The following is a 27,255-nucleotide window of genomic DNA, read 5'->3' on the forward strand; positions in this document are numbered from 1 at the left end:
ACAACATTTTCAACGTTTCACGCACAACACAATAACCAAAGCATAGCATAATATTCTGTTGATGCAGTCTTGGTTTGAGAGTGAGATCATGTGTTACCAAGTATTAATAGTAATAATCATAATAATGGATGCGTGTAGTGTCGTAAAGAACCCGCTTCCCATAGCACGTCAGAATCTGCCCGAAACTGGATCCTTCCCTAAATATAACACATTTGCCCTATCTGCACTATCTATCTTTACACTTCGTATACAGTTTCCCAACTAATGGAAATGTTGGCGAATAGTTTCTGCACTGCAATTAAATGCATTTCTCAATGTATCCCATGTTAGGCTAGTAGTGGTCTCACTAGCCTTCTTCAGTACCTCGTTTATGGCTCGTAAACAAGGTACGTGATGTTTCCTCTAAGGAATAACAACAGTTCTTAAATTTAGTAATTCACTTTCTACTGCCTGCTCATTTAACATCTCTACAGAATGCCTAGCATATTTTTTATTCCCATTTCACTAGAGCAGCGTTTCCCAACCGGTGTGCCGCGAGGAATCGAAACAAAATTATTAATTATATAGCAATTAAATTGCAAAACGTAGGGAAAAATGTATATTTGTATTTCACATTACTATGAACCTCTACTTCGAATCTACAATTTTAAGTTTCATGCCGTCTTACTGTTCTGTACATTTCTAATGTTGAAAAAAGTATTTGTTATCATTGTTGTAACCCTTATTACTTCTTTATTGTTGCAGACTATTTCGTGACTTGAACATTTAAAATAGCATTCAATCCTTTCGACAAATTAGCTACATTTGTGTTTTAAAAGTAAAAGAGATTTTTTTTTTTTTATTCGTTATTTAGTGATCTTCCTTCTTAGTGAAAGGTTGGATACAGTTTTTATTTTTTTATTATTTTTTTCAAAAGTATTTTTGAAAACCTGAGTCCAATATTTCATTGCAGTTGTTTTCTATTTTCAAATTAGAATGACAAATAAGCATAACGATTTACCATGGGGAAAAAACAGTGATCGATCTTTCTTTTCTGTGAGAAGGAGATCAATAATCACAGAAAAAATACCATTGTGTTTTATATTTACAAATAATAATATCTATATAAGTGTCCCGCGAGAATCCAAGTAACATCCATAGTGTGCCGCAAGTTGAAAAAGGTTGGGAAACGCTGCACTAGAGTATCTCCAGTTCAATTCCTAAAGGATACAGGACGCATAAAGCTGTTTACGGTTTCCGTGTTTGACCTACTCATTGAAGTCTTTGTTTAAATGTGGCAACCTAAACTAATTGATTAGCTATTTTTTGTTCCGAAGGCGGTATATTCACACAGACGGATTTCTCACAAATTTATATTTATATCGTTTTTTAAACATTTTTTAACGAACAAATAATTAAAGAACCAGGTTAAAGTGTTTGTACAACTGTTAGTAATTGTTGCATCCACCATATTTTGTTGATGTAATTCATTGAGTTTGCACTTCCTCACTGCAGAATGGAAACTGTGTTACTAACAGGGGCGTCATTTAGGGGGCAGGGAGGGGCATTTGCCCCCCCCTGAGTTTGAGATGTATATAGATTTTATCAATAGAATAGTAGTAAATCAGAGAAAAATGCGAAATGTTGCTTATATCAAGGGGTCTTGCCCCCCAAGCAAAATCTAAAATGACGCTCCTGGTTACTAAGCTGAATAGTATGCGTAATCTGTATTGATCCACTTTTGAAATAAACTAATGCCTCAGCAGTTTAACATACGTTCGCCAATTACGTATCACAATCTATCCTCAGAAATACAAACTATAAAACTCGGAAAGCTTAAGTACAGAGAAGTTAAGTACAGCAGTTAAGAGAAGTTCGTATTCAATTTAGAGGAGTGGCTGCGGAAAAAGAGTGCAAGTTGCACCTTACTCCATCATGTCGTACGAAGTTATGTTGGATTAGTAATCAGATTCTTACCACAATAAAACCTGAAATAACAGATTGAAATCTGGAAATTTATTTAAAGACGCTGTCTTGTATTGACCTGGATTTGTTTTTATTACTGCCCCTTTTTACGAACTTAGAGCAGAGTGTAATCTAGTAAAGTACAAATATTTATTAAAGTGGAGTGATATATATTATAGGGTGTTTCAAAACAACACCGACAACAATTGGGAGGAGATTCCTGAAACCAAGATAAGACAAAATGTATAGACCAACCTGAGTGCACAAATGCTTATTTTCGGAGTTATGGGTTGCCAAAAACATGAAAAAATAAACTTTAAAGCTCCATAGCTCCAAAACAATAGGACCTATCGTAATCAGGTCAAGACTTCACTTAAGAACTATTCCCTGTTCGACGTAAGCTCTAAACTGCGATAAGCAAAGCCACGTGAAACTAAATCTAGCTGATTTGCTGTTGGCCTACCGACGCTTGTACTCCTCTGCAAAATAGTTCATATGATTTGATTATTATTTTCACTATGAAGCTCACACAAAACTACTATATTATTATAAATGACAAAAATATAATGCAGATTATCTAATAATACTGCAATCGAATGTGGTTAATGAAACAATAGAAATAAACACTAAGCATGCACAGTAATTATGGCGACAATTCAACTGTGAAAGCGTGTTCTGCTTTTAAAGTTTGAAAGATGGCTGGTGGCCTACCGACGCTTGTACTCCTCCGCAAAATAGTTCATATAATTTGATTATTACTTTTACTATGAAGCTCACATAAAACTACTGCATTATTATAAATTACAAAAATATAATGCAGATTATCTAATAATACTGCAATCGAGTGTGGTTAATGAAACAATAGAAATAAACACTAAGCATGCACAGTAATTATGGCGACAATTCAACTGTGAAGGCGTGTTCTGCTTTTAAAGTTTGAAAGATGGCTGGCATGAATACCGGGTCCGCAAGTGTTGTGTTGAAACACCAAGGTAAACCTTTACTCACTAAGCAACAATTGTTTACCAGCGAAATTCATTTTTTTAATCTTTCGAGTTTTTTCTTTCTTTTCTGCTGCTGCTGTAAGTATCTGGACAATACGAGACAGTATGTCAAAATGTACGTGTATAATTTTCTCCTCCCCATGGGGAGTGGGAGTGATACATCACTAGCCAATCGTAATTGTGACAAGCGGAAGGATACAAATATTTTGTTTATCGGAGTTTAGAGCTTACGCTGAACAGGGAATAGTATGTGTCCTATCCAAATATCCATGTTTCAGAATCCTGAGGTACTTGCGCAACAATTTTTATAGAGGTAGTTGGTGATTACTTCAAATTATATGCCTGTAGCCAAACTCCCTCTATAAAAGTCGTTGCGTGAGTACCTTAGGATTCTGAAACATGGGTATTTGGATAGGGCACATACTAGTTATTAAGTGAAGTCTTGACCCGACTACGCAAGGTCCCCTAGTTTTGAAGGTATGGACATTTAAAGTTCATTTTTCATCTTTTCGGCAGGCTATAACTCCGAAAGGAAGCATTTGTGCACCCAAGTTGGTCTATACTTTGTCTTATCTTGGTGTCAGGAACCACCTCCCAAAAGTTGTAGTTGTTGTTTTGAAACACCCTGTATATATTATTCTGAAATGGGTTTTACCAAAGCCAAGTAGTATTAAAATATCTTTCTTGCACACAAGATGAGTGTATTCAGCTTATTTCAACAATTTCTTCTAAGCTCTTTTGGTTAATTGAGATTTTGATTTCAAACTGAAGTATTAATATTTTCTACCTCTGGTTGTGAAAATATAAAATTATGTCTTAAAAGAGAACCATTTTCAAGTAAAAATTACTCTCAATTGTAATTCTATCAATTGTTCTTCTTTTTAAGGAAAAATAAACAATCATTACTAATACACCACACATTTTTTTAAACACTTGTGTACAACAAAAGATCTATGAAATTTGCACATAATGTTAATTATAACAAGTCTCACTTCAAAGAACGACTTTTAAAAATAGAAATATACCTAAGTATATATGTAAAGAAAGCCTAATAGTTACATTATTTGGAGAACTCTATATTCGGCTACCTTTTCATGGTTATTCTTCCGCCACTGTTACTCCCGGCCTGGCCCAACCCACTTGTTTCCCATCGCTGCACAGTGGTCCAGACAACCTCCAAACCTGGCCAAAACCTCAAAATTCCAGAAATATGAAAGACCTTACAGATTTAATAAGGAAATACCTAAGTTTGCAGAAATAGGTAGATCTTCCTGCAGCTCGTAAGGGTTTTGGTCTACATTTAGTACCAATGTGAAAGATTAAAGTCGTGGAAAAAGGCCATGTATCCACACCTCGGTAGCAAACGCAAAGTTCATGATGTGGAAACAAAATAATATTTCCTTGTTAGGCGTCAATAATGATTATGTAGAACATTATTATACCTTTGTCGTTCGTGACACATACCTAGAACTGTAATCTGCTTTCATATACTAGTCATTATGTGGATAAATAAAATTAGATTGAAAACCAAAATTGGTATACTTGACATTGAATTTCATGTAGAGTTTTAAGTCCAGCCGAATCCAGTACTATTATGTGCTGCATGTGATAGTAGATGATGTTATGTTACAGAAAATGACCGAGTGTTGCCCGTTTTTGCCCGATCTGGTTTGAAAGGCATATTTATATGTGAGTAGGTACAGTGGACGGATGACGAGAAGAACCCTAGCAAAAGTAGTGTGACGTAGGTATGGGCTCACCCACTTTTCGCACGGGGGTTTCGGCAAGTCGTTTCCTATACGAGTTCTCATGCTATCTAATTAATAAATTCCTTTTCTTGCGCGCAACTTATAAGTTCTGTATTTAAATATGTATTTTACAAATATGAGTGATTGATATATCGTATATATGTATATATACACATATAGGCGGATCCAAGGGAACTATAGAGGCTATAGTACGCTCCCCCTTTACCTCAAAATTTACACGGCATAAATGGCAGTTGATTTTATGCTTTACTGGACAATTTGAAGACTATATACAGTCTAGCCCCCTCTTGATCATATGATGTATCCGCGCGCGCGCGCGCGCGTGTGTGTGTGTGTGTATGTGTACATGTGCCAGCATAGGTTTCGAGCAATTCCAATCAACTTGGTACAAATGTCACTTATACCCTAGAGAGAAATGATACTGTCGATCCATTTTTTTCGGAGTCGCTGAGATGAATAGTGATACCTGCGATTCCATTTAAGTAACGTTCACTAGGGTTTCGCTCGAGGCGAGACAAGACAGAATTTTCGTCAAAAAATTCGAGTCAAGACAGAGTGCTTCCAATAGAAACATATTTATTTTTTGAGACGAGACATCACTTTCACGACATATTTTCGAGTCGAGACAACCTCAAATCCTGTCTTGTGCGTATCTCTAACGTCCACCTTCATATTTTACCAAGGAATATCGTTGCAACGCAAGTATAACAAAAATTAGACACAAAACGAAATGAATAGGGTACTTACCCTTTACTGTGATAACGGTTGTGCCAATTCGTCACTGTCATCATCTGTTTCATCCTCGAATGCACCATCCGAATCATCTGACGGCTCACTGTCGCTATCTTCAGTTCCTCCAAACGAAATCAAAATTTTTTCTACCTCATTTTCCATCGAGTCGTCCCGCTCCCAATACTGTTTTTCTATTTTTTCGACATGCTGACAGAAACCCTTCCAATCTTCTGAAGTGCATGATGATATTGCAATTGAGGTAAGTTCCTGGAGTGCTGTGAATGAAAGTGACCCTGTCGTGTTATGATCACGTATATATTTTTTCACCTTGGCCCACGAAAGTTCTATCGGGTTCAAATCACACGAGTACGGGGGAAGACGAAGCACTGTATAGCCATGTTCTTGAAGTAATTTGTCCACACGATACGTTTTCTCACGAGGTTTGTTGGCTTGAATTATAGCGCTTAATTCCGCCTTCCTCATAGTTTCATCACAGCTAATTTGTCGAGATTTTAGCCAGGAGAGCATATCGGTTTTCAAGCTATAGCCCGAAGGAACTTTTTCTGCTTGTACTGAATGGTAAGGAGCGTTATCCATTACTATGACAGACTGAAGTTTTCTCTAACCCACTTCTGGAAATTCTCACCATTCATTTGACCGTGATAATCACCTGTGCTACTACCTGCCTTATATATAAGACACGCGTTCGGCACAAATCAATTAATGCTTCCTGCATGCACAACTATGAGTCGATATGCAGAACTAGCATTCGCATGGACCCCTAGGACATCGTCTGACTACCAACACTTCTTTGTTGTAAAGTTGCTGTCGACTCCAGTTTCATCAAGATATATCAGAGCGCGATTTTCTCCCCGATCTCTCTTGACAGCTCTTAAATATTTACTCCTCCACGTTACAATATCTGGTCTTTCAATCAACACCTTTATCCTATTGTTACATCTCTTCCAAATGAAACCACACTGTCTCAATACCTTGCGCAGTGAGTCTATTTTCCAAGGAAAATGAATTTTTTGCCGCACTACAGTTAAAAGCTTAGCACACGTTGGTACAATGTGATCTGACACGTACATTTCAATCACAGCATTTCTTACAACACATAAATCAAAATCGTCTACAATGACATTTCTGTGATCGGGTCTTTTCCTGTGTTTACCGGGTGAAATCAATTTTCGTGTCGGAGAATGCATTTTCCGTGTAAGAGACTCCTTGCGAATTCTTTTTATAGTTGATTCAGACAAACCTGTAGCTCTAGAAGCACGTTTTGTGGCTTGACCAAGAGGTACTAAACACTGTTTCTCTCTTGATTTGCGGTCACAGAATTCAACAATGTTACTTATTATTTCTCGACAACCACTATGAATAGTCGCGCCTTTCTTCCTAGAGCTCGCCATTACACTAAAACACAATATATTATAATATTAAAAACACACTAATTCGAAAAACACAACGGAACTAAGTACGAAACACAAAGCACAACGCGCGTTTCAAATGACACCACGGGATAGCACACAGATAACTTTACCCGGAATAGCAGACGACATCTAAGTATAGACCACACCTTAAAAACCGAAAATGGACTTGACCGTGTCGTTGACCTTTCCCCGCCTTACCCTGTTTTAGGGTTCTTCTCGTCATCTGTCGAGAATATCATATTGTTGCGAATAGTATTTAGGCTAATGACGGTTTTTCCTTGTGATTCCAGAGGTGCAATTCGAAACAACACACAGGCGGCTTCTACGTGTCCTGCAAAATGTAGAAGGAAACAAAGAGAACGAAAGGCATCACCTGATTAGTTTCCTTGAGAAAGAAACGTCCACCGAATTGACGGCACTATGTATTGTATTGTACTAGTTAGAACAGATCGGACTAAAACGGGCAACACTCGGTCATTTCCTCTAACAGATAACTTCCCCTACTATCACATGCAGCACATAATAGAACTGGACTCGACTTTACTTAAAGCTCTACATGAAATTCAACATCAAGTATACCGATTTTGGTTTTCAATCTAATTTTATTTATCCACATAATGACTGATATATGAAAGCAGATTAGAGTTGTACGTGTGTGTCACAAACGACAAAGGTATAATAATGTTCTAGATAATCATTATTAACGTCTAGGAAGGAAATACTATTTTGTTTCCACATCATGAACTTTGCGTTTGCTACCGAGGTGTGGATACATGGCCTTTTTCCACGACTTTAATCATCTTTCACATTGGTACTACTGTAAACCAAAAACCCTTACGAGCTGCACGAAAACCTACCTATTTCCTTACACCTTTCCTTATAAAATCTTTCTGATTTCTGGTCTTTCACATTTCTGATAATTTCGAATTTTGAGATTTTGGCCAATTTTGGAGGGTGTCTGGACCACTGTGCGCTGGCTGGAACCGCGTTAAATCAATGCCGTGTTGGAATTTAGCTCACACCCCTAAACTTCCCCAGCTGGATGACTTTTGCTTATTGAAATGATGTGGTAACAGTCGAATTCTTTCAAGAATAAGAAATCAGCAGCAACCAACCACAACCGCGCTGCCTGACGCTATCTTCTGCTTTTTAGGTTCTACTGCTACGTGATTGGAGGACGTCTCATAGAGTGGCACCACTATAATAGTAGTTCTTGTTACGCATGTTCAAAGAGCTCATGCGAAGAAATACCAGCTTCAAGCATTCTGAATTATGCTCTTCAATATGTCTGTCTTCCATTTTCAATAACGTAAAATGTTAAGTTGTAACTAGCTGAACCTGCGCTATCTACACAGCGCATCGTTCACATACAGAATGTGATCAAAAGTACCCGGACACCCCCCAAAACATACATTTTTCATATTAGGTGCATTGTGTCGCCACCTACTGCCAGGTACTCATTATCAGCGACCTCAGTAGTCATTAGACATCGTGAGAAAGCAGAATGGGGCGCTCCGCGGAACACACGGACTTCGAACGTGGTCAGGTGATTGGGTGTCACTTGTGTCAGAAGTCTGTAAGCGAGATTTCCACACTCCTAAATATCCCAAGGTCCACTGTGTCTAATGTGATAGTGAAGTGGAAACGTGAAGGGACAGGTACACCACAAAAGCGTATAGGCCGACCTCGTCTGTTGACTGACAGAGACAGCCGACAGTTGAAGAGAGTCGTAAAATGTAATAGGCAGACATCTATCCAAACCATCACACAGGAATTCCAAACTGCATCAGGATCCATTCCAAGTACTATGACAGTTAGGCGTGAGGTGAGAAAACTTGGATTTCATGGTCGAGCGGCTGCTCATAAGCCACACATCACGCAGGTAAATGCCAAACGATGCCTCGCTTGGTATAAGGAGCGTAAACATTGGACGATTGAACAGTGGAAAAACGTTGTGTGGAGTGACGAATCACGGTACACAATGTGGCGATCCGATGGCAGGGTGAGAGTATGGCGAATGCCCGGTGAACGTCATCTGTCAGCGTATATAGTGCCAACAGTAAAATTCGGAGGTGGTGGTGTTATGGTGTGGTCGTGTTTTTCTTGGAGGGGGCTTCCACCTCTTGTTTTGCGTGGCACTCTCACAGCGCAAGCCTACATTGATATTTTAAGCACCTTCTTGGTTCCCACTGTTGAAAAGCAATTCGAGGATAGCGATTGCATCTTCCAAGACGATCGAGCACCTGTTCGTACTGCATGGCCTGTGGTGGAGTGGTTACACGACCATAACATCCCTGTAATCGACTGGCCTGCACAGAGTCCTGACTTGAATCCTATAGAACACTTTTGGGATGTTTTGGAACGCAGACTTCGTGCCAGGCCTCACTGACCTATATCGATACCTTTCCTTAGTTCAGCACTCCGTGAAGAATGGGCTACCATTCCCCATGAAACCTTCCAGCACCTGATTGAAAGTATGCCTGCGAGTGGAAGCTATCATCAAAACTAAGAGTAGGCAAACACCATATTGAATTCCAGCAGTACCCTTGGAAGGCGCCACGAACTTGTAACTCATTTTCAGCCAGGTGTCCGGATACTTTTGATCACATGGTGTATGAGCATGAATCTCCTTGTTAATCCGTAACATCTGTACACGTCCCTTTACAGACAAAAGTAAAGGGCGTCTTGATAAAAATTGGCAAGGGGTATCAAAAAAGGCATTTTTTGTTTCAATTATTTTTCCAATATCTCGCACCGTTTGCAAAATTTGAGCTTATTTCCGGTTGGAGTTTCTAATTCATGTATGGTCAGAGTTTTCTTTCTTCTTGCATGCAATATGTAATAAGCAAATACATTACACACAATTAATTATGCCAGTGATATATGGTGTTCATTGGGCGAAACACTCCGAACAATAAAGATTCATCTTAGACTGGAGAAACCCTTATTATTGGGTTTTCATTATCATTTGGCCATGAAACAAACGCTGGAGAGATACACTAACCCCGTATACAAATGTGTGGTGCTGGAATGTATAACTCGTAGGATATGATGTTTTACTTTACAATTTCAACACTTCCAGTGTACTCCTAAAAAATGTAATAAAGAAATGACGGCCATTTAAAAAAATCAATTAGAACTGAACTATCTACACAAAATTTGCAATCGATCAATGAAAACGGCATCTTTATAACGCTTGTTAGGTTTCCGATATATCAATGTCGAAAGAATTGGCCACACACATATAAACCTATAGTCCGCGTCACCCGAATTTTGTTCATATTTGTGGACAATTATGATTAGATTCTTCCCTGAAGTTTTAGTAACAGCGCACTGCGAGCTTATTGACTGATGCCACACACCAATTCGGGTAACGCGGACTATAGCATTTTAATATACAGATAGAACCTGTAAGCTTTCCAATACTATTCATCCATGCAACTCAGCAACAAGCTGATCTTACTTTCGATCATGCACAATACGGGTACAGAACTGGTTAACTACTGTAACAACAAAAATAAATGAATAAATGAATAAATAAATAAAATAAATAAATAAATAACCTACTGTTGTACGTGACTACTGGACAGTATATGAATCAGAAATGTCACACACACACATGTATACCACATTATATCCGAACTGTACGCTTTATTGCATCTAGCTGCTTAACAAGCAATATTTTTGTTTATATGTTATTTTTCCTTTCTATTTACTGTAAAGGATCACAAGAAATAAAACTATCACTAGGTGAAGAAACATCTTTACTTTTTCACTTGTACAAATGAAAATATGTCTAGTCTAGCTGTTTCTACATCTAGTCATAAAATGGTGAAATCTGATGATATCTACAAACACTTCCAGCAATTTTAGTTTAACAAGGCCAAACAACCCACAATGTCATACCACGTGAAGGGGAAAAAAATAAGAAGTTAGGTGCAAAAACTGAGTTTCTCATCTCATTCTGTTAATAATGGTATGAGCTCGTTACGTTACAAATGGCATTGTGGTATGTCATTATCACAACAATAGAGCTGTTTCCATATTTTTGGATGCTACAATCTAACATCTCTTCAAAGTATCATCACAACAGAAACAACTCCAATCAACTTCATTAAACTCCCACACCCGGAACAACCACCAACATTATAGTTTTCTTTAGGCTAGATGACTCAAACAAGCCCATTCCAAATTGATTTTTAGCCCTCAGATGAAGAGTTTATTCATATCAACATTATTTTTTGGTCAAATACTTTTATCACAGTTCCATAACGTGCATGCTCAACATTTCATACACAACGCTTAAAAACCATACATGATCACTATTCGAAAGTAAATTCATGTGTTTTTCTGCACATGTTATCTGAGGGCTTAATTTGGAAGGAACTTGCTATTTCTACTTTAGTGATGCAGAGTTCAATGTATAAAACAAAATGAATATATTCACACAAATTAACAAATCTTTAGAAACATACACATCTGGGTATATTCACACATTATGGATGCATTCACTATTGCATATAAACAATAATACACTATTTTTATTTACGCATTCTTACTAGAATTATTTAGCTGTAGACAGAAAGAGGAAGAAGTGACTTGAATTGTTATAGAAGATAAATGCATCCATAATACACCCTTATTTATTAAACTTTTATCTCATTCATAATAATTACAATTAAAAAAATCCACAGGAAGCACTGTGGTCATCTTAACATCCAGGGTAAACCATAGAACGACAATGGCTAAGCAACGTAACACGTGAGACTGTCAATTCAATTTGTACCCTTTTCCTCGCAATACTTATGATGTCAAAAGAAACAAAGGAGTTACTAACATAAGTCGATTTTCGTCATGCTCTATATTACGTGAGTACTTTCCAATAGCAACTGTAAAATCGTAAACGTGGAGGCGTTTTTACGACACATTACAAAGCCACTCTCTTCAAAGGCACTGACTATTTTTAAATGATGTACAACAGTTAAGTCTACACACACAAACTCAACCATTAAAACACTCAACCGCAGGAACTCTTGCATTGTACATATAGACAGATGCATCAAACCAAGTGAAATTTCTAAAGCATGTAGAAGTGTTACAGACATCATGCTACACAATGTCTTAAAATCAGAAAAATAAAGGTTTCAACGTTAAACGACATGACACACTACATGAATTACTTGAATCGGTACTCGGAAGGAAATAAATGAAAAACTGAAAATACAATTTTCCCCTTCATTATTATTACTTTATGTAGCATAGAAATGCTTTTAAACTTTACTACCGATTGCGGTTAATTTCTCGAATGCAGCAATGAAGTATAAAAAATTTCCTAGCGCAAAAAAATAAAAAAAATAAAATAAAATAAAAAAAATAAATAAATAAAGCAGTACATAAATCTAGTTTCAATTTGGGGTTTATTTCCTTCTTCCATCCGGCAATTTACGAAACAATATATGAATTAGTACAATTGTCAAGCAGTACAACTGGTGAATATTATATATATTCAAAATCATCTAGGATTAGAAACGAGCAGCAAAATTCTTATGAAGCACAACGTTACTACTTCTCTTAATGCGAGTGAGAGCGGAAGTCACTGAGCATGCCAATTTTCTTCTTGCTGGTGTTACTAAAAATACCATGAGTAACCTTTTGAATGTTAAAAATGTTCTTTCGGAGCATCCCGTTGCGAAGAGATTTCTCCAATAGCATTAGATACATTTCTCTAATCAACAACCTAATCAAATATATTCACACTCATTATATGTACGTTTTTTTTTTTTTTAAAAAAAAAAGGATTCTCTTTACGCATTTTTTCCAGATGAGTCGCCACTGCCACACAATCTTCAACGCGGAATTTTAAAATGAATACATAACGACTACCAAAAACACTGAAACAATCATATGTACCTCTGCGCTGAAATAATATGTGAAGTATTCGTGAAACATTATTTCTCACAATGAACGTCTCGTGCAATACAAAAGATTAAATATCTAGTATATAATGTTGGGAAATTAGAATAATACACATATTTTTTTTATTTATTTCTACAAAAAGGAAATTGACAATTTAAAGGCATACAGAGGAAGTAGCAACGCTGTTCCGCTTTGAGAGACTTATGGAAGAGAGATGAAACTATTCCATAATACTGCACGCACTGAACAAATGTTTGGATAGTCTTAGTAAACTCCCTTAAGTGTTGCAACAATCCAATTTTATCAATTACTTCCGATGTTTAAACAGAGAAGTGACGAATTTGCCATGAAAGCTTGCTTATATGCACATTCGTTATATACTTAATTACTGAAGTAAGTTAAGACCCAAAACATTTGAAAATCAATAACGTATCTGTTCATTGATCTTCCATCAAAACAAAAGCATCTTGTTTGTAGGACAATAATTTTGACTAAACAAGCACATGTAGCTTTACCTTCGTTCCCGATTTCAAAGCAATAACTAACGGCAGATCACCTTCAAATACACACTAGACTTAAAAATTTATTTACGAGCATATTTGGCACAACAAAATACATGTATATAAAAACTGAGCAAATATTACCAAAGGGTTGGTTTAACCTAAGCCATGCTAGATGTATATATGACCGAGTAATAGGGTTCAAGAAGTATGTACATATGCCAGAAACTAGGCACACACTAAACACTTTCGAATGACTTCAACGTAAATGTCGGTTACGTGTAACTATCTATGCTCAACTTGGCTGCAACCAATAATTCCGAACTTTCGTAAAGACAAGAAAAAATACATCAAATTCTGTACGGTACATAAAAGTGTGTCAAAAGGAAGTTCATGTGCTCCGAGTGTATTTAACTGAACAAAGTTCTAGTCAATTACCAAGAATACATTTACATAACACTCGAACATTTTTGAAGAACCACAACAGCATTACTTCTCGACATATTAATCTTCATAAGCATATCAATTACTGATAATTCAATATCGAATTTATGTTGCAAAACTTAATTTATAATTTTGATCGAGAAAAAAAAAAAAAAAAGAAAAAAAAAGAACTGGACACCGTTCTTCAAGATCGTGAGATCACAACCGCACGCAGAATAAAACTTGATACTTTGGTTTGAAGAGCTCTTCTAAAGGAAGATTCACTTTTGTTTAATTCTGATTACGAATGAAAGTACAGAGTAAAAAAAATAAAAAATAAATAAAAAATAAATAAATAAAAATTAAGAAAAAAAGTGGCCCGGATTTTTTGAGCATAACTGTACGTTTGGGGCAACAAATTATATTAAACCATATGAAGTAGGTAATTAATTTCCGATACTGTAAGTATCGTTCAACTCCTTATCTTAAGATCTTTCAGGTAAAAGGATACAAGATGAAACGAATGAAAAAAGAAAAAAAGAAAGAGAAAAGCGAAAACAAAGCACAGCATCATCCTTCGTCTACACTTTACGAACGATGTCGGCCAAAACAAAGTAACAGTTCTTTATATTTACACCCTGGTGTTAATACAACGCCTCAAATTTCAGTAATGATTCAGATCCTACTATAATTATGGCTTACATCCTTTATAAGCTCACTGTTGCGCAAGGATGAAAAGCAAAATGAAGTAATCAATGATTTTTTTTTTCTTATCGATATTATGTGCGGAAACAATGCAACAAAGTATAGTATTCAAAGTAGTCACGTCAGAGAAATGTGTAAAATACTCAGGTGACAAATGTTATTACAAAATGCTTACAAGTTACTTTACTTTCGAATATTTTAAAAATATAAATCACATAACTGTCCTTCCTAATGATTTTTTTTTTCCGGTTCTCTTAAGGCATAAATATGCTATTGCCACTTTTGATGGAGGTTCACTAAAATGCTGTTATTTATAAGCACAAAACAGTACTACATAATTAACAGGTACCATTCATTTTCCTGAGTAATTTTGATGTGAATAACATGGCACTGAATCGTCTTGCCTATATAAATATACATATCCATATCCATGATCATTCTTTAAACTAAACCAACACTAAACTAATAAACTCAACAAAAAATGCGCATATTCTTTAAATAAAAACAAATCTCCCATGGAAACAAGATAGTTGTTACAAATATAATCCAGCTGAACCATAAATAATAAACGTAAACCAAAGGTATTTCTTAAAGTTATTAGCTACGTTCATCATGTAGAGAACGAGCATTATAATTTATTATTTTGACGGCACTACATAGTAGACATTCCGAATGTCTACAATTCTCTAGCATCGTCAATATCACACCGACTTATTATTACACATTAATTCTGAACATTTTTTTTTTTTTTTTTTTTAACTCCGTTCTGCCTGCTGGCTCTAATACAAAACATCCTCATAAGTAAACTTGTGTCAATTCCCCTCCTCCCTTCCAAAACAGTGTGAGAAAAGCAGCAAAGTATTTTTTCTAGCACTGAATTAAAAATGGAAATTTTACAGGTATTTGTAAGTACGTTGGAACAAAGGAATCCAAACTAAATGAATGAATGAATTACAAGAGAACACAACAGAACACAAAACGTACGAGCTCTTGCACTAAAACGCAAAAACAAAAACACGTGACCCAGCATCCCAACATATCTGATGGCCCTTCCTGAAATCAATTCAGTTTTTTTCTGTTTTTAACTTTTTCTTTCCTCTCTCTCTCTCCACGGTTATCTAATTTCATGGAGCTAAAAAGAGGATGCATCATTTCAAGTCTTGGTATCAAAACGCTCTAAGGAAGAATTTAAGTACACGTTAAATATCTCGACATATCACTACAGCTACAAATTTACTAGCTCAACAAATAAATTTATACATGTATACAAAACAAATTTACTAATTTAGTCTTTATCCTTTGACGTTCCAACTGCTCCTGCTGGTAACCAAGGGATTTTTCAGTTGATCCAATTTCATTCAAGAGAAATAATTTATTTATTATTTACTTCGAATTCTGAATCCCTAAAAACGGTGTATTAAGATAAGACAAATGCTACTGCTTTTTGAAGGAGGTTGTTAAGGAAAGCTCAATGATCATTAGAGAATTGTTTATTGTACGATCCCTCAATCTCTTTCCACGAGAAAAATCTTTATACACCATAGGATTTATCCCTAAGCATGGCAACACTAAAGTCAATACAAACGTGCGAAACTGAAAGGTAAAACAAGCCGTATGATGTCATCAGCAGTACTAAGCTCAAAATACATCACCGACGGCAGATTCTCTTCAGCATTTGCGAAAACTCATTAGTTTTATTAAATAACATTCTACTGATTATTTTTCTTTAAAAAATCCAAACATATTACTTTATTTTAAAAAGTCCTCAAGGACGAAACGGGGGGAGAGACGTGACGGGGAAAAAGAAAACGTTTGATAACCCTCATTTCTCCTTACTTTTTCCACTCCCATTTGATAAAGAATCTTAGCGGAAGTGTTGATAGCGTACTAATGACAACCAAAAATTCGTCAAATTTTATCCCTTTCTTCCCTTATCCCTCTCAAGGCTCTGCTTTATCTCAATACACTTGACATCTGAAATAAGATCACGATAGTCTTCAAATGTAATAATAATCTATCTGCAAATAGTATTTAAATATATTAAGAGGGATGATGATGTATCCGATTTGGATCCAGGAACAGAATGTAATTCATTTCGATGTTCTCTAGAGAATGAAGTAAGTTTCCTCGAAGAAGTATCATCTCTTTTGCATTGATAACTTACGTTTCTATCCCACATATAAGAATTTCCACACTGGAACGAACGCTCAACTATTCTAGCAATTACTGATGTTCACCTCTTTACAAAGTTAGTCAAAACATTAAACACCCGGACTTTTAAATTACTAAATTGTTATCTATCATGGCCAAAGATACGATATATCAAGTAGGATAGAATTAATTAGTCTTGGTATACACTAAATGTATTACACAATAAAAATCTGGAAGATTTTTTTACTCTTGAAAATGGAATATGACAACCAAAATAATTAACAATTCTGTAAACTGTAGATCCCGTATCATATAGTCTCAATCCTGAAAAGGGTCAACACCAATCAATCAGCAAGTAATAACACAATCGTTCCCGAAAGTTTATTACACACTTTACTATGGATTATTATTATAGATTTACAAGAAAATCTAATATGAAATATACAAATTATTTATAGTCTTATTCAAAAACATCTAGCAACCCACTTCTCTTCTATGCGTCGTATCCTCACAACCAAATGCAGAACTATCTATTACATTGATTTTAACCCTATTAAAATCTCTGTCCTAGATCGGAAACAGGTGTTGTCATTTGACTGGCAATCACATGTACTTAATTTACATCGATAGTGTAGATTATGAAACCCTCCTTACAGATATGAAAAGCATACTCTCTCTCTTCCCTTGCTTTCAAATCATATTTGCCATATGCCTGATCCGAAAAACCTGTCTTCATACCTACTAACAGTACGTCAATGAAACTTCACAAATTCTAGTAAACCTGGCAAATTGAAGCCTAGGACACGTAGAATTTGTCGGGATACCTTTCCTGCAGGACTGTTACCTTGGGGCTCCGACAGGGTCACCCAAATCTCTTCCGGATATATGGATCACGACATGTGTGTAGTGTCATTCGAAAGGAATTAATGTACAGTCCGCAGCAAAAAACCTGCAACATGAGCATGTAATCTACGGTAATCACAAGTAGTTTTTTTTTTCTCACATTAATATGTCTTAATATTCTATCTTCGTAATACTAAAGAAACTCGAAACTTATCAGAAATATAGCCATGGACAACAAAAATTTTGAGGTATATATTATGCAGGTACCAGCATCTGAAACATCTTGCTTGGAAAATTTCCGTGTCTTCTCTGAATTTTGCATTCGTGAGGCTTATATTTCTTAGACTATTCGAAAACAATCATTTCTGAGGCAATGACATACGAATCCTAAACAAAGTTAATTAAGAGTACGAACAAGTGGTTTCTGTTGATATTTTTCTGTTTTTTCACCAATTTTGCACTACACATTGGGTTCGAAAATACTTTGTATCTTCATACTTATTGCCCGTACTTCAATAATTCGAAAATCGTCAAGAAAGCGAATATATTACTAGCGGAGCTACTTTCGTAGCTCCACCCTAGGTCCCACCAGGAAGAAAAAGATGTTTGCAGAAAATAATTTTCTTGAAAATTCCTGGCCAAGAGTTTGGTGTCGCTCGAAACCCGGACTCATTCCAAAAATAATGATGTACGAACCATGTAAGAATTGCAGCTTAAGTGAAAATTTGAATTTCTTAGAAATAGACTGATTGATTTGGGGTTTAGTCCCTTTCAGGAACTAAACTATATGAGACGTGGACCTACAGCTTAATGTGGGATATAGCCAAAGAAACTTCATATTTGACTTAAGAATAAAAGTGTACAGCCTGAAAAGATGGATGGACAGGATTTTTTTCAACAATACTACACTATCTTATTAAAGAGAGACTGACCACAACATTTTTTTTGAGAAACTCATCTATACTCAGAATTAAATTCTTCTTTGTCTTCTTTCTATCAGATCTTTGGCTTGTAGTAAAGTATTAAAATACCCTGTCCTTGTTCGTATAAAATTTTGATATATACAATTTTAAATATTTGGTTCTTAATAGAACAAATGACGATGGTCTAATTGTTTCTCAACAGAAATATACACTTAAAAACAAAACTCAAAAGTTTAGTAAAACGTTGCTATACGAACGTGAGCAGAATGAAATTATTTTTAGACCCCTTTCCTTTTCTCTATTTACTGTGTGTTAATACATTTCACCAAAATTCGAACATCAATATACTGGAAGAAAACAGTCTTTTGTCTATATTTAATTTTTCTTTTTGCGAAATGTAACAGTATATGTGATACGTATAAATGTTTATCTTATTACATTATTTTTACTATTCAGATAATATGGTAGCCATTTTTTATGCTTGAACACGATCGGTCGAGCAGAATAGTTATCTAAAAGTAGCCAATGAATCCACGTTAAATTAATGTACAACAATCTTGAATGGTCTTTTGGGTCTTAGTGTTCAGAAGAAAATTCCAAAAATAAAAAAAATCAGAATATTGTGTATAGTCCAAAAATGTAGAACGCTGAAATACTACAGAATTCCATTTGCAACTACTATACACGATATGAACTCGTGTATGTATCCTAGTTTTCCTTTCATCTAAGATTTAGCTCTTTTGTCAATAATCGTATGTAGAAGTAATGTGGATCCTCCAGTAAATGTAATAGGTGAGTTCTTTAGAACTGACTTAAGTAAACAAACTTTCAATATAACTAATTTTGAAGGTCCCCAGAGTTTCATTATAATGGTATTCTAATGTATTTTATTTTAAAATTACAAGCAAAAGTAAGTATAATAATTCTATAGATATATATAAAATAAAACTCTATTATACTAGCAAATGAAAATGAAATAATAATAAAGCCATATTTTTCAACACTACATTTAAGTTCATCCAACATTTAAGTTCATTCAACATTTAAATTTAATCTACACTGCTTTCAATATTTATTACAAAAAAGTTTTGAATAAATGTTCCTCTTACAGAGCACACTAGCTGTGTATAAAGTCTATTTTCTACTTTAATAAAATGTATTTATAATAAATAGGAAAGTAGCCTTTGTCTTCCAAACATCAATGACTAAATCTATTGTATTTACAAACAATGACATTGAGGTTGAGAAAGGGAAGAGGGGGAGCTTTACTCACACCAATATTCATATGATTACCAAATAACACGCTAGCATCAACTTTGAAACTTTTACGAGGTACATGCTCCAAACAACTTCAAGTTTTTACACTTAAAAAATACGTTCCTAACATGATTTGCTCAACTCTAACCAATAAAATTATGAAAAGAAAAACGAAAAAAGAAAAGAAAAGAAAAGAAAAGAAAAGAAAAAAACGGAAACACATGATAGGAGTTCTCTATCCTTGCAAAATAGCATTACTATAAGAAAAAAAATTCTTTTTAGATTGGTCCTGTACAATAAAACAGCTGACAAAGTTTTGAAGCATCAGAGTAACTAAAACTGTCTTTTCTATCAACTGCTGAGTGACATCTAATGTTTCGGAAAATTTTCGGCATATAAGAGTCAAATATGCACTCTTAAGACATTCTTTTTCAGATATATGATTCAAAAATTTTGCTGTATCAAAGTAATGCATTTTTATCCTATAACTAAAATTTCGAAGATATTGCACCATCAGATATTTTTTAAACAATATAAGACAGTCTTAAACAAAAGTCTAAGACAAACTATACATGATTTTTATATCAGCTTATTTTAAAAAAATAATAAAATATTTTAAAAAATGAATGAACTATAGTATCACGAAATTATGATTCCAGGAACAGTTTCTGCTTAAGGGCCCAATAATTTTCTGGGACATGACAAAGCTATACAAATTCCGAAAGTCAGACACAAAATTAATAAAATATGTATATGTAAATCCTATTAATATACAAAATGTAGAAGAGTTTTCAAGTAACATCAATCATCCCAATGTAATTTAAGATCTGCTAATTTGTGCCACCAGATTTTATTTTATTTTATTTATTTTTTTTTTTTATAAGTTATATCAAATTTTGGGACAAGCATGGAGAGTCATCGTTTTTCTATCGACAAATTAATTTTGTTAAATTACGGGACAAAAATAAACGACCTAAAACGCCATTAGTTTTAATGGCATTTTTGGTCGTTTATTCTTGTCCCGTGCTTTATGTAACTAGTTTTGAAAAATCTGCAGCTATGCACTGTATTCAAAAATAAAATATTTTGGCAATATAAAATTGAAGTTTTAAATGTACTTTCAAATTTGGATCAGAAGAATTATTAAGCATAATTTATAGTAATGATCACACATTTCATTTTACTAAAATATAACTTGATTCACTTTTCATAAACCATTTCTACATATATGATGAACTTCATTTTACTATAACATTTAGGTGCACTTGAAGCTATTGCACTACAAGGAAAAATATATATATATTTATTTATGTATATGTACATAATTGAAGATTACTAAATCGCATTTATACAGTTCAAAAAACCTTTTCGCAAGTGCCTTTGAGACAGAGTGCTTTTACACATAATTTATAATAGTAATAAATTATATCTTCCTGAATAATCTTACTTATGAAATAAGACTCAAAACTTTCACACACAATTTATATAATTTCGCGTTTCTCTATCCAACATTCTACGCTGAATTTACTCAGAATGGAAGAAATCAACGTATCGAAAACAGAAAAAAAAGATATATATATATTTTCTCCGGTTTAATCTTGATACGCACTGTTTCTTTTTTCTGATACACTCGTTGCCTCAACTTGTCGCTGGGACCTCCTCCATGATCTAAACCACTTGTAAAACAAACAAATTAAACCACGAAAAAATGCACTTAACGTTGATAAACATTACGTTCTCTTGGTTCTGTGATCAACATTTAGTCGACGTTTTTTAATTTTTTTTATTTATTTTTTTAATTTTTTTTTCTTTAGCGTGAAAGACGTCGAAGAGATCACTTAAGAATTCAGCAAGGGTCCCATTGCTTTAAAAGAATGCGACCCAACGCTAGCTACACTGTTCGATCTAAGAATGAGTTCTAGTAAACCTATGGTTATTCCCTGGTAAGAAGCCAGTGTTATAATTCCATATCCTGTGTTTCATCTTCACTGAAATCAGACATTGATGATTCACTATCAGAAGAGACTCCTTGCTGTTCTTGTTCTCGTAACGCTTCTTCAGTTGCATACTTCCTAACATACTCTGAAATGAATCGGAAATTAACAAAGAATTTAGTAAATAAATAAATAAATAAATATCACCTGAACAAATTTATTTTATATATATATATATATATATATATATATATATATGTATGGGTCTAAAATGGCCAATGTCTCTTTTTGGCGAAAATGATATTTTCAGCAACTTGAATGTCTAAATATATATTTTCTTGTGTAAGAAGGGCAAGTGCCAAACATGGAATAGTTTTAGAATAATTTTCCAAATAATGTTATAGGTCATTGCTGAGGATGAAGTATATCTGTTTTTAAAAAAAGACCAAAGTATACATTGGACTTTCTTCAATCTACTAAAAATAATGTGTATTAGGGCCAAAGTGAACACTGACCTTTTTTGATCCAATATTGTTAATATTTTAGCGCGACCAAAGTGAGCATTGGCCTTTTTTGATCTCTTATTTTGGAAACTCTGTTTAAACTTCGTACTTATTTGTTTGACTTGAAAGATGACGTCTTTTGTGTCACACCTAAAGGAAAATAAGGTAATAATGTTGTGCTTTTGTGTCTGTGAGTGTAAATCCGACAACAATCTGGTTCATGGTGACCAATTATGGTTAAAAGTGTATATTTTGTTAACACTGTATAGAATTGCCAATTCAGCCACTTTGTGGCTAGATCTGACCATTTTGAGAACTTGGCTAGTCACAAATTTTCAAAAAAAGCCACTAGTAGCTTTTCTAGCAATGTGCTTTTTGCTTTTAGCCATTTCTAGCTATTTTGTGAGTAGAACCACTTTGTGATATATTTATCGAAAGTCTCGAGTTGTTTTGGGATTTGTAATCAATAAGGGAACACCAGCCAAAATTTAACTTATATGCTTAATGTTTCACTTCAAGATGATTAGCTACATAATTTTCATGGCAATTGCATATTATAGCGGAATGTGTTATGCTCAAAGCATAATTTGTAAGCACACACTAACTTTAAACTTTCAATAAAGGGCCAATGCCATTGTATCGAGAGAGAGAGAGAGAGAGAGAGAGAGAGAGAGAGAGAGAGAGAGAGAGAGCGCGAGAGAGAGAGAGAGAGAGAGAGAGAAAAAAAGAAAGCAGAATTTCAACATCAAAATGGCCAATGTCAAGAGATAAGCTGAGATATATTCATGAAAATGCAAGTGTCCAATAGGGCATAAACATATCTTTCATTGGTGAAATGAGTTGATTTTGAGTTTAACGTCCCATTCAGCAGCCAGGCTATATGAGACGTGGACCTACTGATTAACGTGGAATCCGAACCACATGAACTCCCGATGGGAATCGAACCCGGGTCTCCCACGCCAATCCATTGGTGAAAGTATGAATTTTCTACTTGCAAGTATGTTCGAAATATCTTCCAACAAAAAATTGTAAAAAAAAAAAAAAACTTCAAATGCGTTTTTCTCAAAATGGTATATTTTTCACATTGGCCCTTTTAGACCCAAGCCACAGATGATATATATTTACTACTACTTGTACAAGTAGTTTACACATACTCGTAAAAAATCGTTCCTTCATTTGACTTGTTTTATGTAACCATAAACTTAGTGACTATGATTTTCATTGGTGTGCAAGTAAATCATTTACCTGCAAAAGAATTGTATGCAATCATATGCACAAGGAACTGAAAGTTAACTTCTACACAACAAACCTGGCCATTACAAGGATCTTCACTGAATTTTCGAGATAGTGTGCAACCACACTGCTATCGAATAATCGATACTAGTGTGTCTTAATTCTGCCGTTTTATATCCTTTCAAGAAATAATTCAAAATCTTTGAAGATTTCTCCAGGGAAAAAGTATCCGAAGCGTTCATGAATAAACACTATCAGACTGGTTTGAAGGGGGAGGTTGACTCTTCATTTACGTTACTTCAGTCCACGACTGACTTTTGGTTACTATTTAAACATTGTTTATTATTTGTATTATACCCAATATTGTTTTTAAAGAATATTTGTTGTGCATGTGCATAGCATAGTACCAAAGTTTTGCATATCATAATATTTAACAAGCTTTTGTAGCAGGTTACTGTCTACTACCATGTCAAATTTCATCAAGGTGGACGAGTTCGGTGAATATATTGTAGATTTGAGTTGATTTTGAGTTTTAACGTTCCGTTCAGCAGCGAGGTTATATGAGACGTGGGCCTACTGATTAACGTGGAGTCTGAATCACATAAGCTCCCGCCGGGAATCGAACCCAGGTGCCCCACGCCATAGGCGAGTATGCTAACCGCTTATCCACAAAGGAACTCTGTGAATATATTGTGTCCTCGTGATTTTATTTTATTTATTTGGGAGGGGGCGGGCGGTGGAGTCAAATGAAGAACGAAAATAACATCAATTTCAAAATGTTGCCAAGTCAAAATATGAAGCAACCATTACAGAAATGGAAGTAATACATACCACTACAAACCAAATGAATACATGTATATGCTACAGAATTCGAATTTCAGAGGGAACTTATATTTTATACCAGTACAAGTAATGCAAAAAATATATACATATACCATGTTAGTGTCTTACTACTTACCTGTAATGTAAGCACTTCAGAAATGAACTATAAAACTTTTTTAAATACATAAAAGAAATAAAAAACAAGTTAAATACATTATCACCCAAATGCAAACAGAAGAAACTTTGATGAAAACACTTTCGGTTACATTTCAGACTGGGCTAAAAGAAAGTAACAAGAAAGAAATATCAAGGACAAGCAGTGTTGCCGAGTCGTCAGATCTGGGTGCCATATTATATATATATATATATATATATATATATATATATATATATATATATATATATATATATATATATATATATATATACACTTCGTATTTATACAACTATAAGACAACCCCCCCCCCCCCCAACTTTAAGAGACTTCTTTTAAGAATTGTCTTAAGATATTCTGAATAATCAAAATTACAGATTACTTAACTGACACAAAATATTTTAAGATATACCAAAAAAGTTAACACTACCTATCGTAAGCTTGAACTAATTGTTGGTTGTCCAAATTATGGTAATAAAAGAACAAATGCCGGTAAAATACAGTACCGTAGATAAAGACGATTAAGGTAGTTTGTGGTAGGTGCATTTTTACGGTAATAATGATGAAAATGCAACTATTAAATAACGCCAACAATGAGGGTATATTTTAACGTTCGGTGTAAGCTATTAAACAACGTACAAACACTGGCTTCAATTGCCGAACTTTCCTCTGCAATATGTACAGTATATATATGTACACCTTTCTGGAGATTCTTTTATATTTGTGTAGCACTGTTTTAACTAACTTCTGTAAATAATTTGTTTCCCTATATCTATTTTAGATTTGGATACTAATAACACATCCACAAAACTTAGCTAAGAATATAGTTTTACCAACAACGTGATAAATCAAATGCAATTTTATTACCTGGACAGGGATACATATTACAGTGAAACCTCTGAATAACGGACACCGATGGTACATGGTTATTTTTCAGTAAAAGAGAGGTGTATGTTACAGAGAGTTACACCAATTTAGATTACTCAGTTTATATGGTAATTGTACACAGTATAAAATACATTAGTTATAAATGTAAATATAGGCTAATATCAAAATATTACACGCTCCAAAGATGAACTGTTTGGAGAAATCTTCCTCTGTAAAGAAACAACAGAATCAGAACGGGACATATTTAATGAACGTGAACTGAAAAATATGCTTCATGTGTGATATCGGATCTTTTAAGTCAAAATAAAGCGGAAATATTATATAATGGTATACCCTCCAGGGCTTCTTTAGTCTCTATAAAGAATCAAAAGTTTCACTATGTGCAACATCGCATATTAACTTAGGACCATTGGCATTGCTCTAAGAATCCATCATTTACATCGACTGTTACTCTAATATGTGGTGCTAGTGTCAACGTCTATTGACTTTAACTGCTATCTTGTAAGAGTTGAGTTGATTTTAACGTCCCTTTCTGCAGCGAGGCTATATGAGACGGAACCTTTTGATGAACGTGGAATCCGAACACCACAGCTATTCGAACACACACCTGAGCTATTCGAACCCGGATCTCCCACACCAAAAGTGCGTACGCTAACCGCTTAGCCACGAAGGAGCTCCTGCTATCTTGAAAAAATCAATGTAACTACTTGATGGATTGGTAGACCTGCTGTACGGTTCTTTATCTACGACGTTGCGACGTACCGCAATTCGTGTCTATGGATGACCTGTAGAAAAGAGCTCTGTAGTCCGAAGGCGCCATATTTAGAACATCCGATATATTTATGAAGTACATGTCATCCTCTACAAAGTTCCTTAATCGAAAAGTGAAAGTGACACAATAAGAATATGCTCCAACTTAGTAAATACTGAAAATGTACATAGATCTTATCAATTATGACAGTTTGTCAATTTCTTGGGGGAAAAGTCTATGATAGTTATCTACAGTGTACATCCTGCGGCCACTAGTTTCTGTTCGAAATTTGCTACCTGTCTCGAGGTTTCCTTCGTTTCGATTGCAGAAAGTATTGTCTGGCCTAAATATGTATGAACTGGGAATAATTTATATTCGTTAAAAGACGTTAAAATGTTAGAGGGGAAAAGGAGACTGTCCGTGTCCGTAAAAGAAACTGTTCTTTCCCCCTAACAATATTTGTATTCCTGTCGGGACAAATATGGAGGTCCATATTATGCAGGTGTCCGTTAAGAGAAGTTTTACTGTTATTCTAAATGGTACCTTGAAATAGAATAAAATACATATATATATCTCCTATATTATAAGCTCACAGACGCTGTGCCTTAAGGTGAATCGGCACGGCATCGTATACATATTAACGGTATAACTGACGAGTACAGAAAAAAGAAGGAAAAAAAAAAAAGATTCAATTCACCTGTTTCTACCTACCTGATTAAACATGTCAATATCTGGAATTTTGTCACTTAAGACGATGTCGAATACAGAACCAAGTTTACAGCAAATATGCTGGAAGTTATTTCAAGACACCAATTCTCGGAATGAAGGAGTAAGGTTCTGGAGGATTTTTGGTCTTGTCAGGAAAGTCTTTTTGCCTTCTGGTAAATTTGGGATAATCAAGATTCAAAGAGTTTTGGTAGGACATAGAAGTGTAGTACTGAGTAGAAAGATATATTAACATCCATCGAGAACTGCTTTCCTGGTATTAACAGTAATAATGTCCCACCTCACTACATCCACCCAGTTTCCCAAATATCTTTTTATTAATAATTTCAAGATCTCCCCCCCCCCCTTGCTATTATTATCCTACGCAATTCCATTTTATATTCCCTGTCATTTCTTTCTAATTATTTCACTATTTATTTTATTGAAATAATTTATTTTGATATATAAAAAATAAAATACATTCAATATAGAATATATCATACCATATACAATAATAACTAATACAATGGAAGAAACAACATACATGTAAAGCACTCCATCCCTTTCAGAGACAATTATCTTGGAACTTCACACGATAAATCATCCCGGCCACTTTCTTCTGATAGATATCTACTTTGCAGTGCCTACTAAGCAGATACTGGAGT

The 27,255-nt window shown here is 34.8% G+C and overlaps 2 protein-coding genes across 2 annotated transcripts in view; both read right to left on the reverse strand.

The window, feature by feature from the left end:
- Nucleotides 1–5,467: 5,467 nt before the first annotated feature.
- LOC145687292 (uncharacterized) lies at nucleotides 5,468–6,046 on the reverse strand. Its single transcript, XM_081760762.1, has one exon. It carries the CDS (start codon nucleotides 6,044–6,046, stop codon nucleotides 5,468–5,470), a length of 579 nt encoding a protein of 192 aa, XP_081616888.1.
- A 4,583-nt stretch (nucleotides 6,047–10,629) lies between these two features.
- UbcE2H (ubiquitin conjugating enzyme E2H) overlaps nucleotides 10,630–27,255 on the reverse strand; it is a 46,952-nt gene continuing 30,326 nt past the window's right edge. The window contains exon 5 of the mRNA XM_081762012.1: nucleotides 10,630–21,682. Within this exon, the coding sequence (XP_081618138.1) occupies nucleotides 21,558–21,682 (125 nt within the window). The 3' untranslated portion in view covers nucleotides 10,630–21,557. The remainder of the gene's footprint in view (nucleotides 21,683–27,255) is intronic.

This window comes from Thermobia domestica, chromosome 6, assembly GCF_964235325.1.
Source record: "Thermobia domestica chromosome 6, izTheDome1.hap1.1, whole genome shotgun sequence".
NCBI classification, from domain to species: Eukaryota; Metazoa; Arthropoda; class Insecta; order Zygentoma; family Lepismatidae; genus Thermobia; species Thermobia domestica.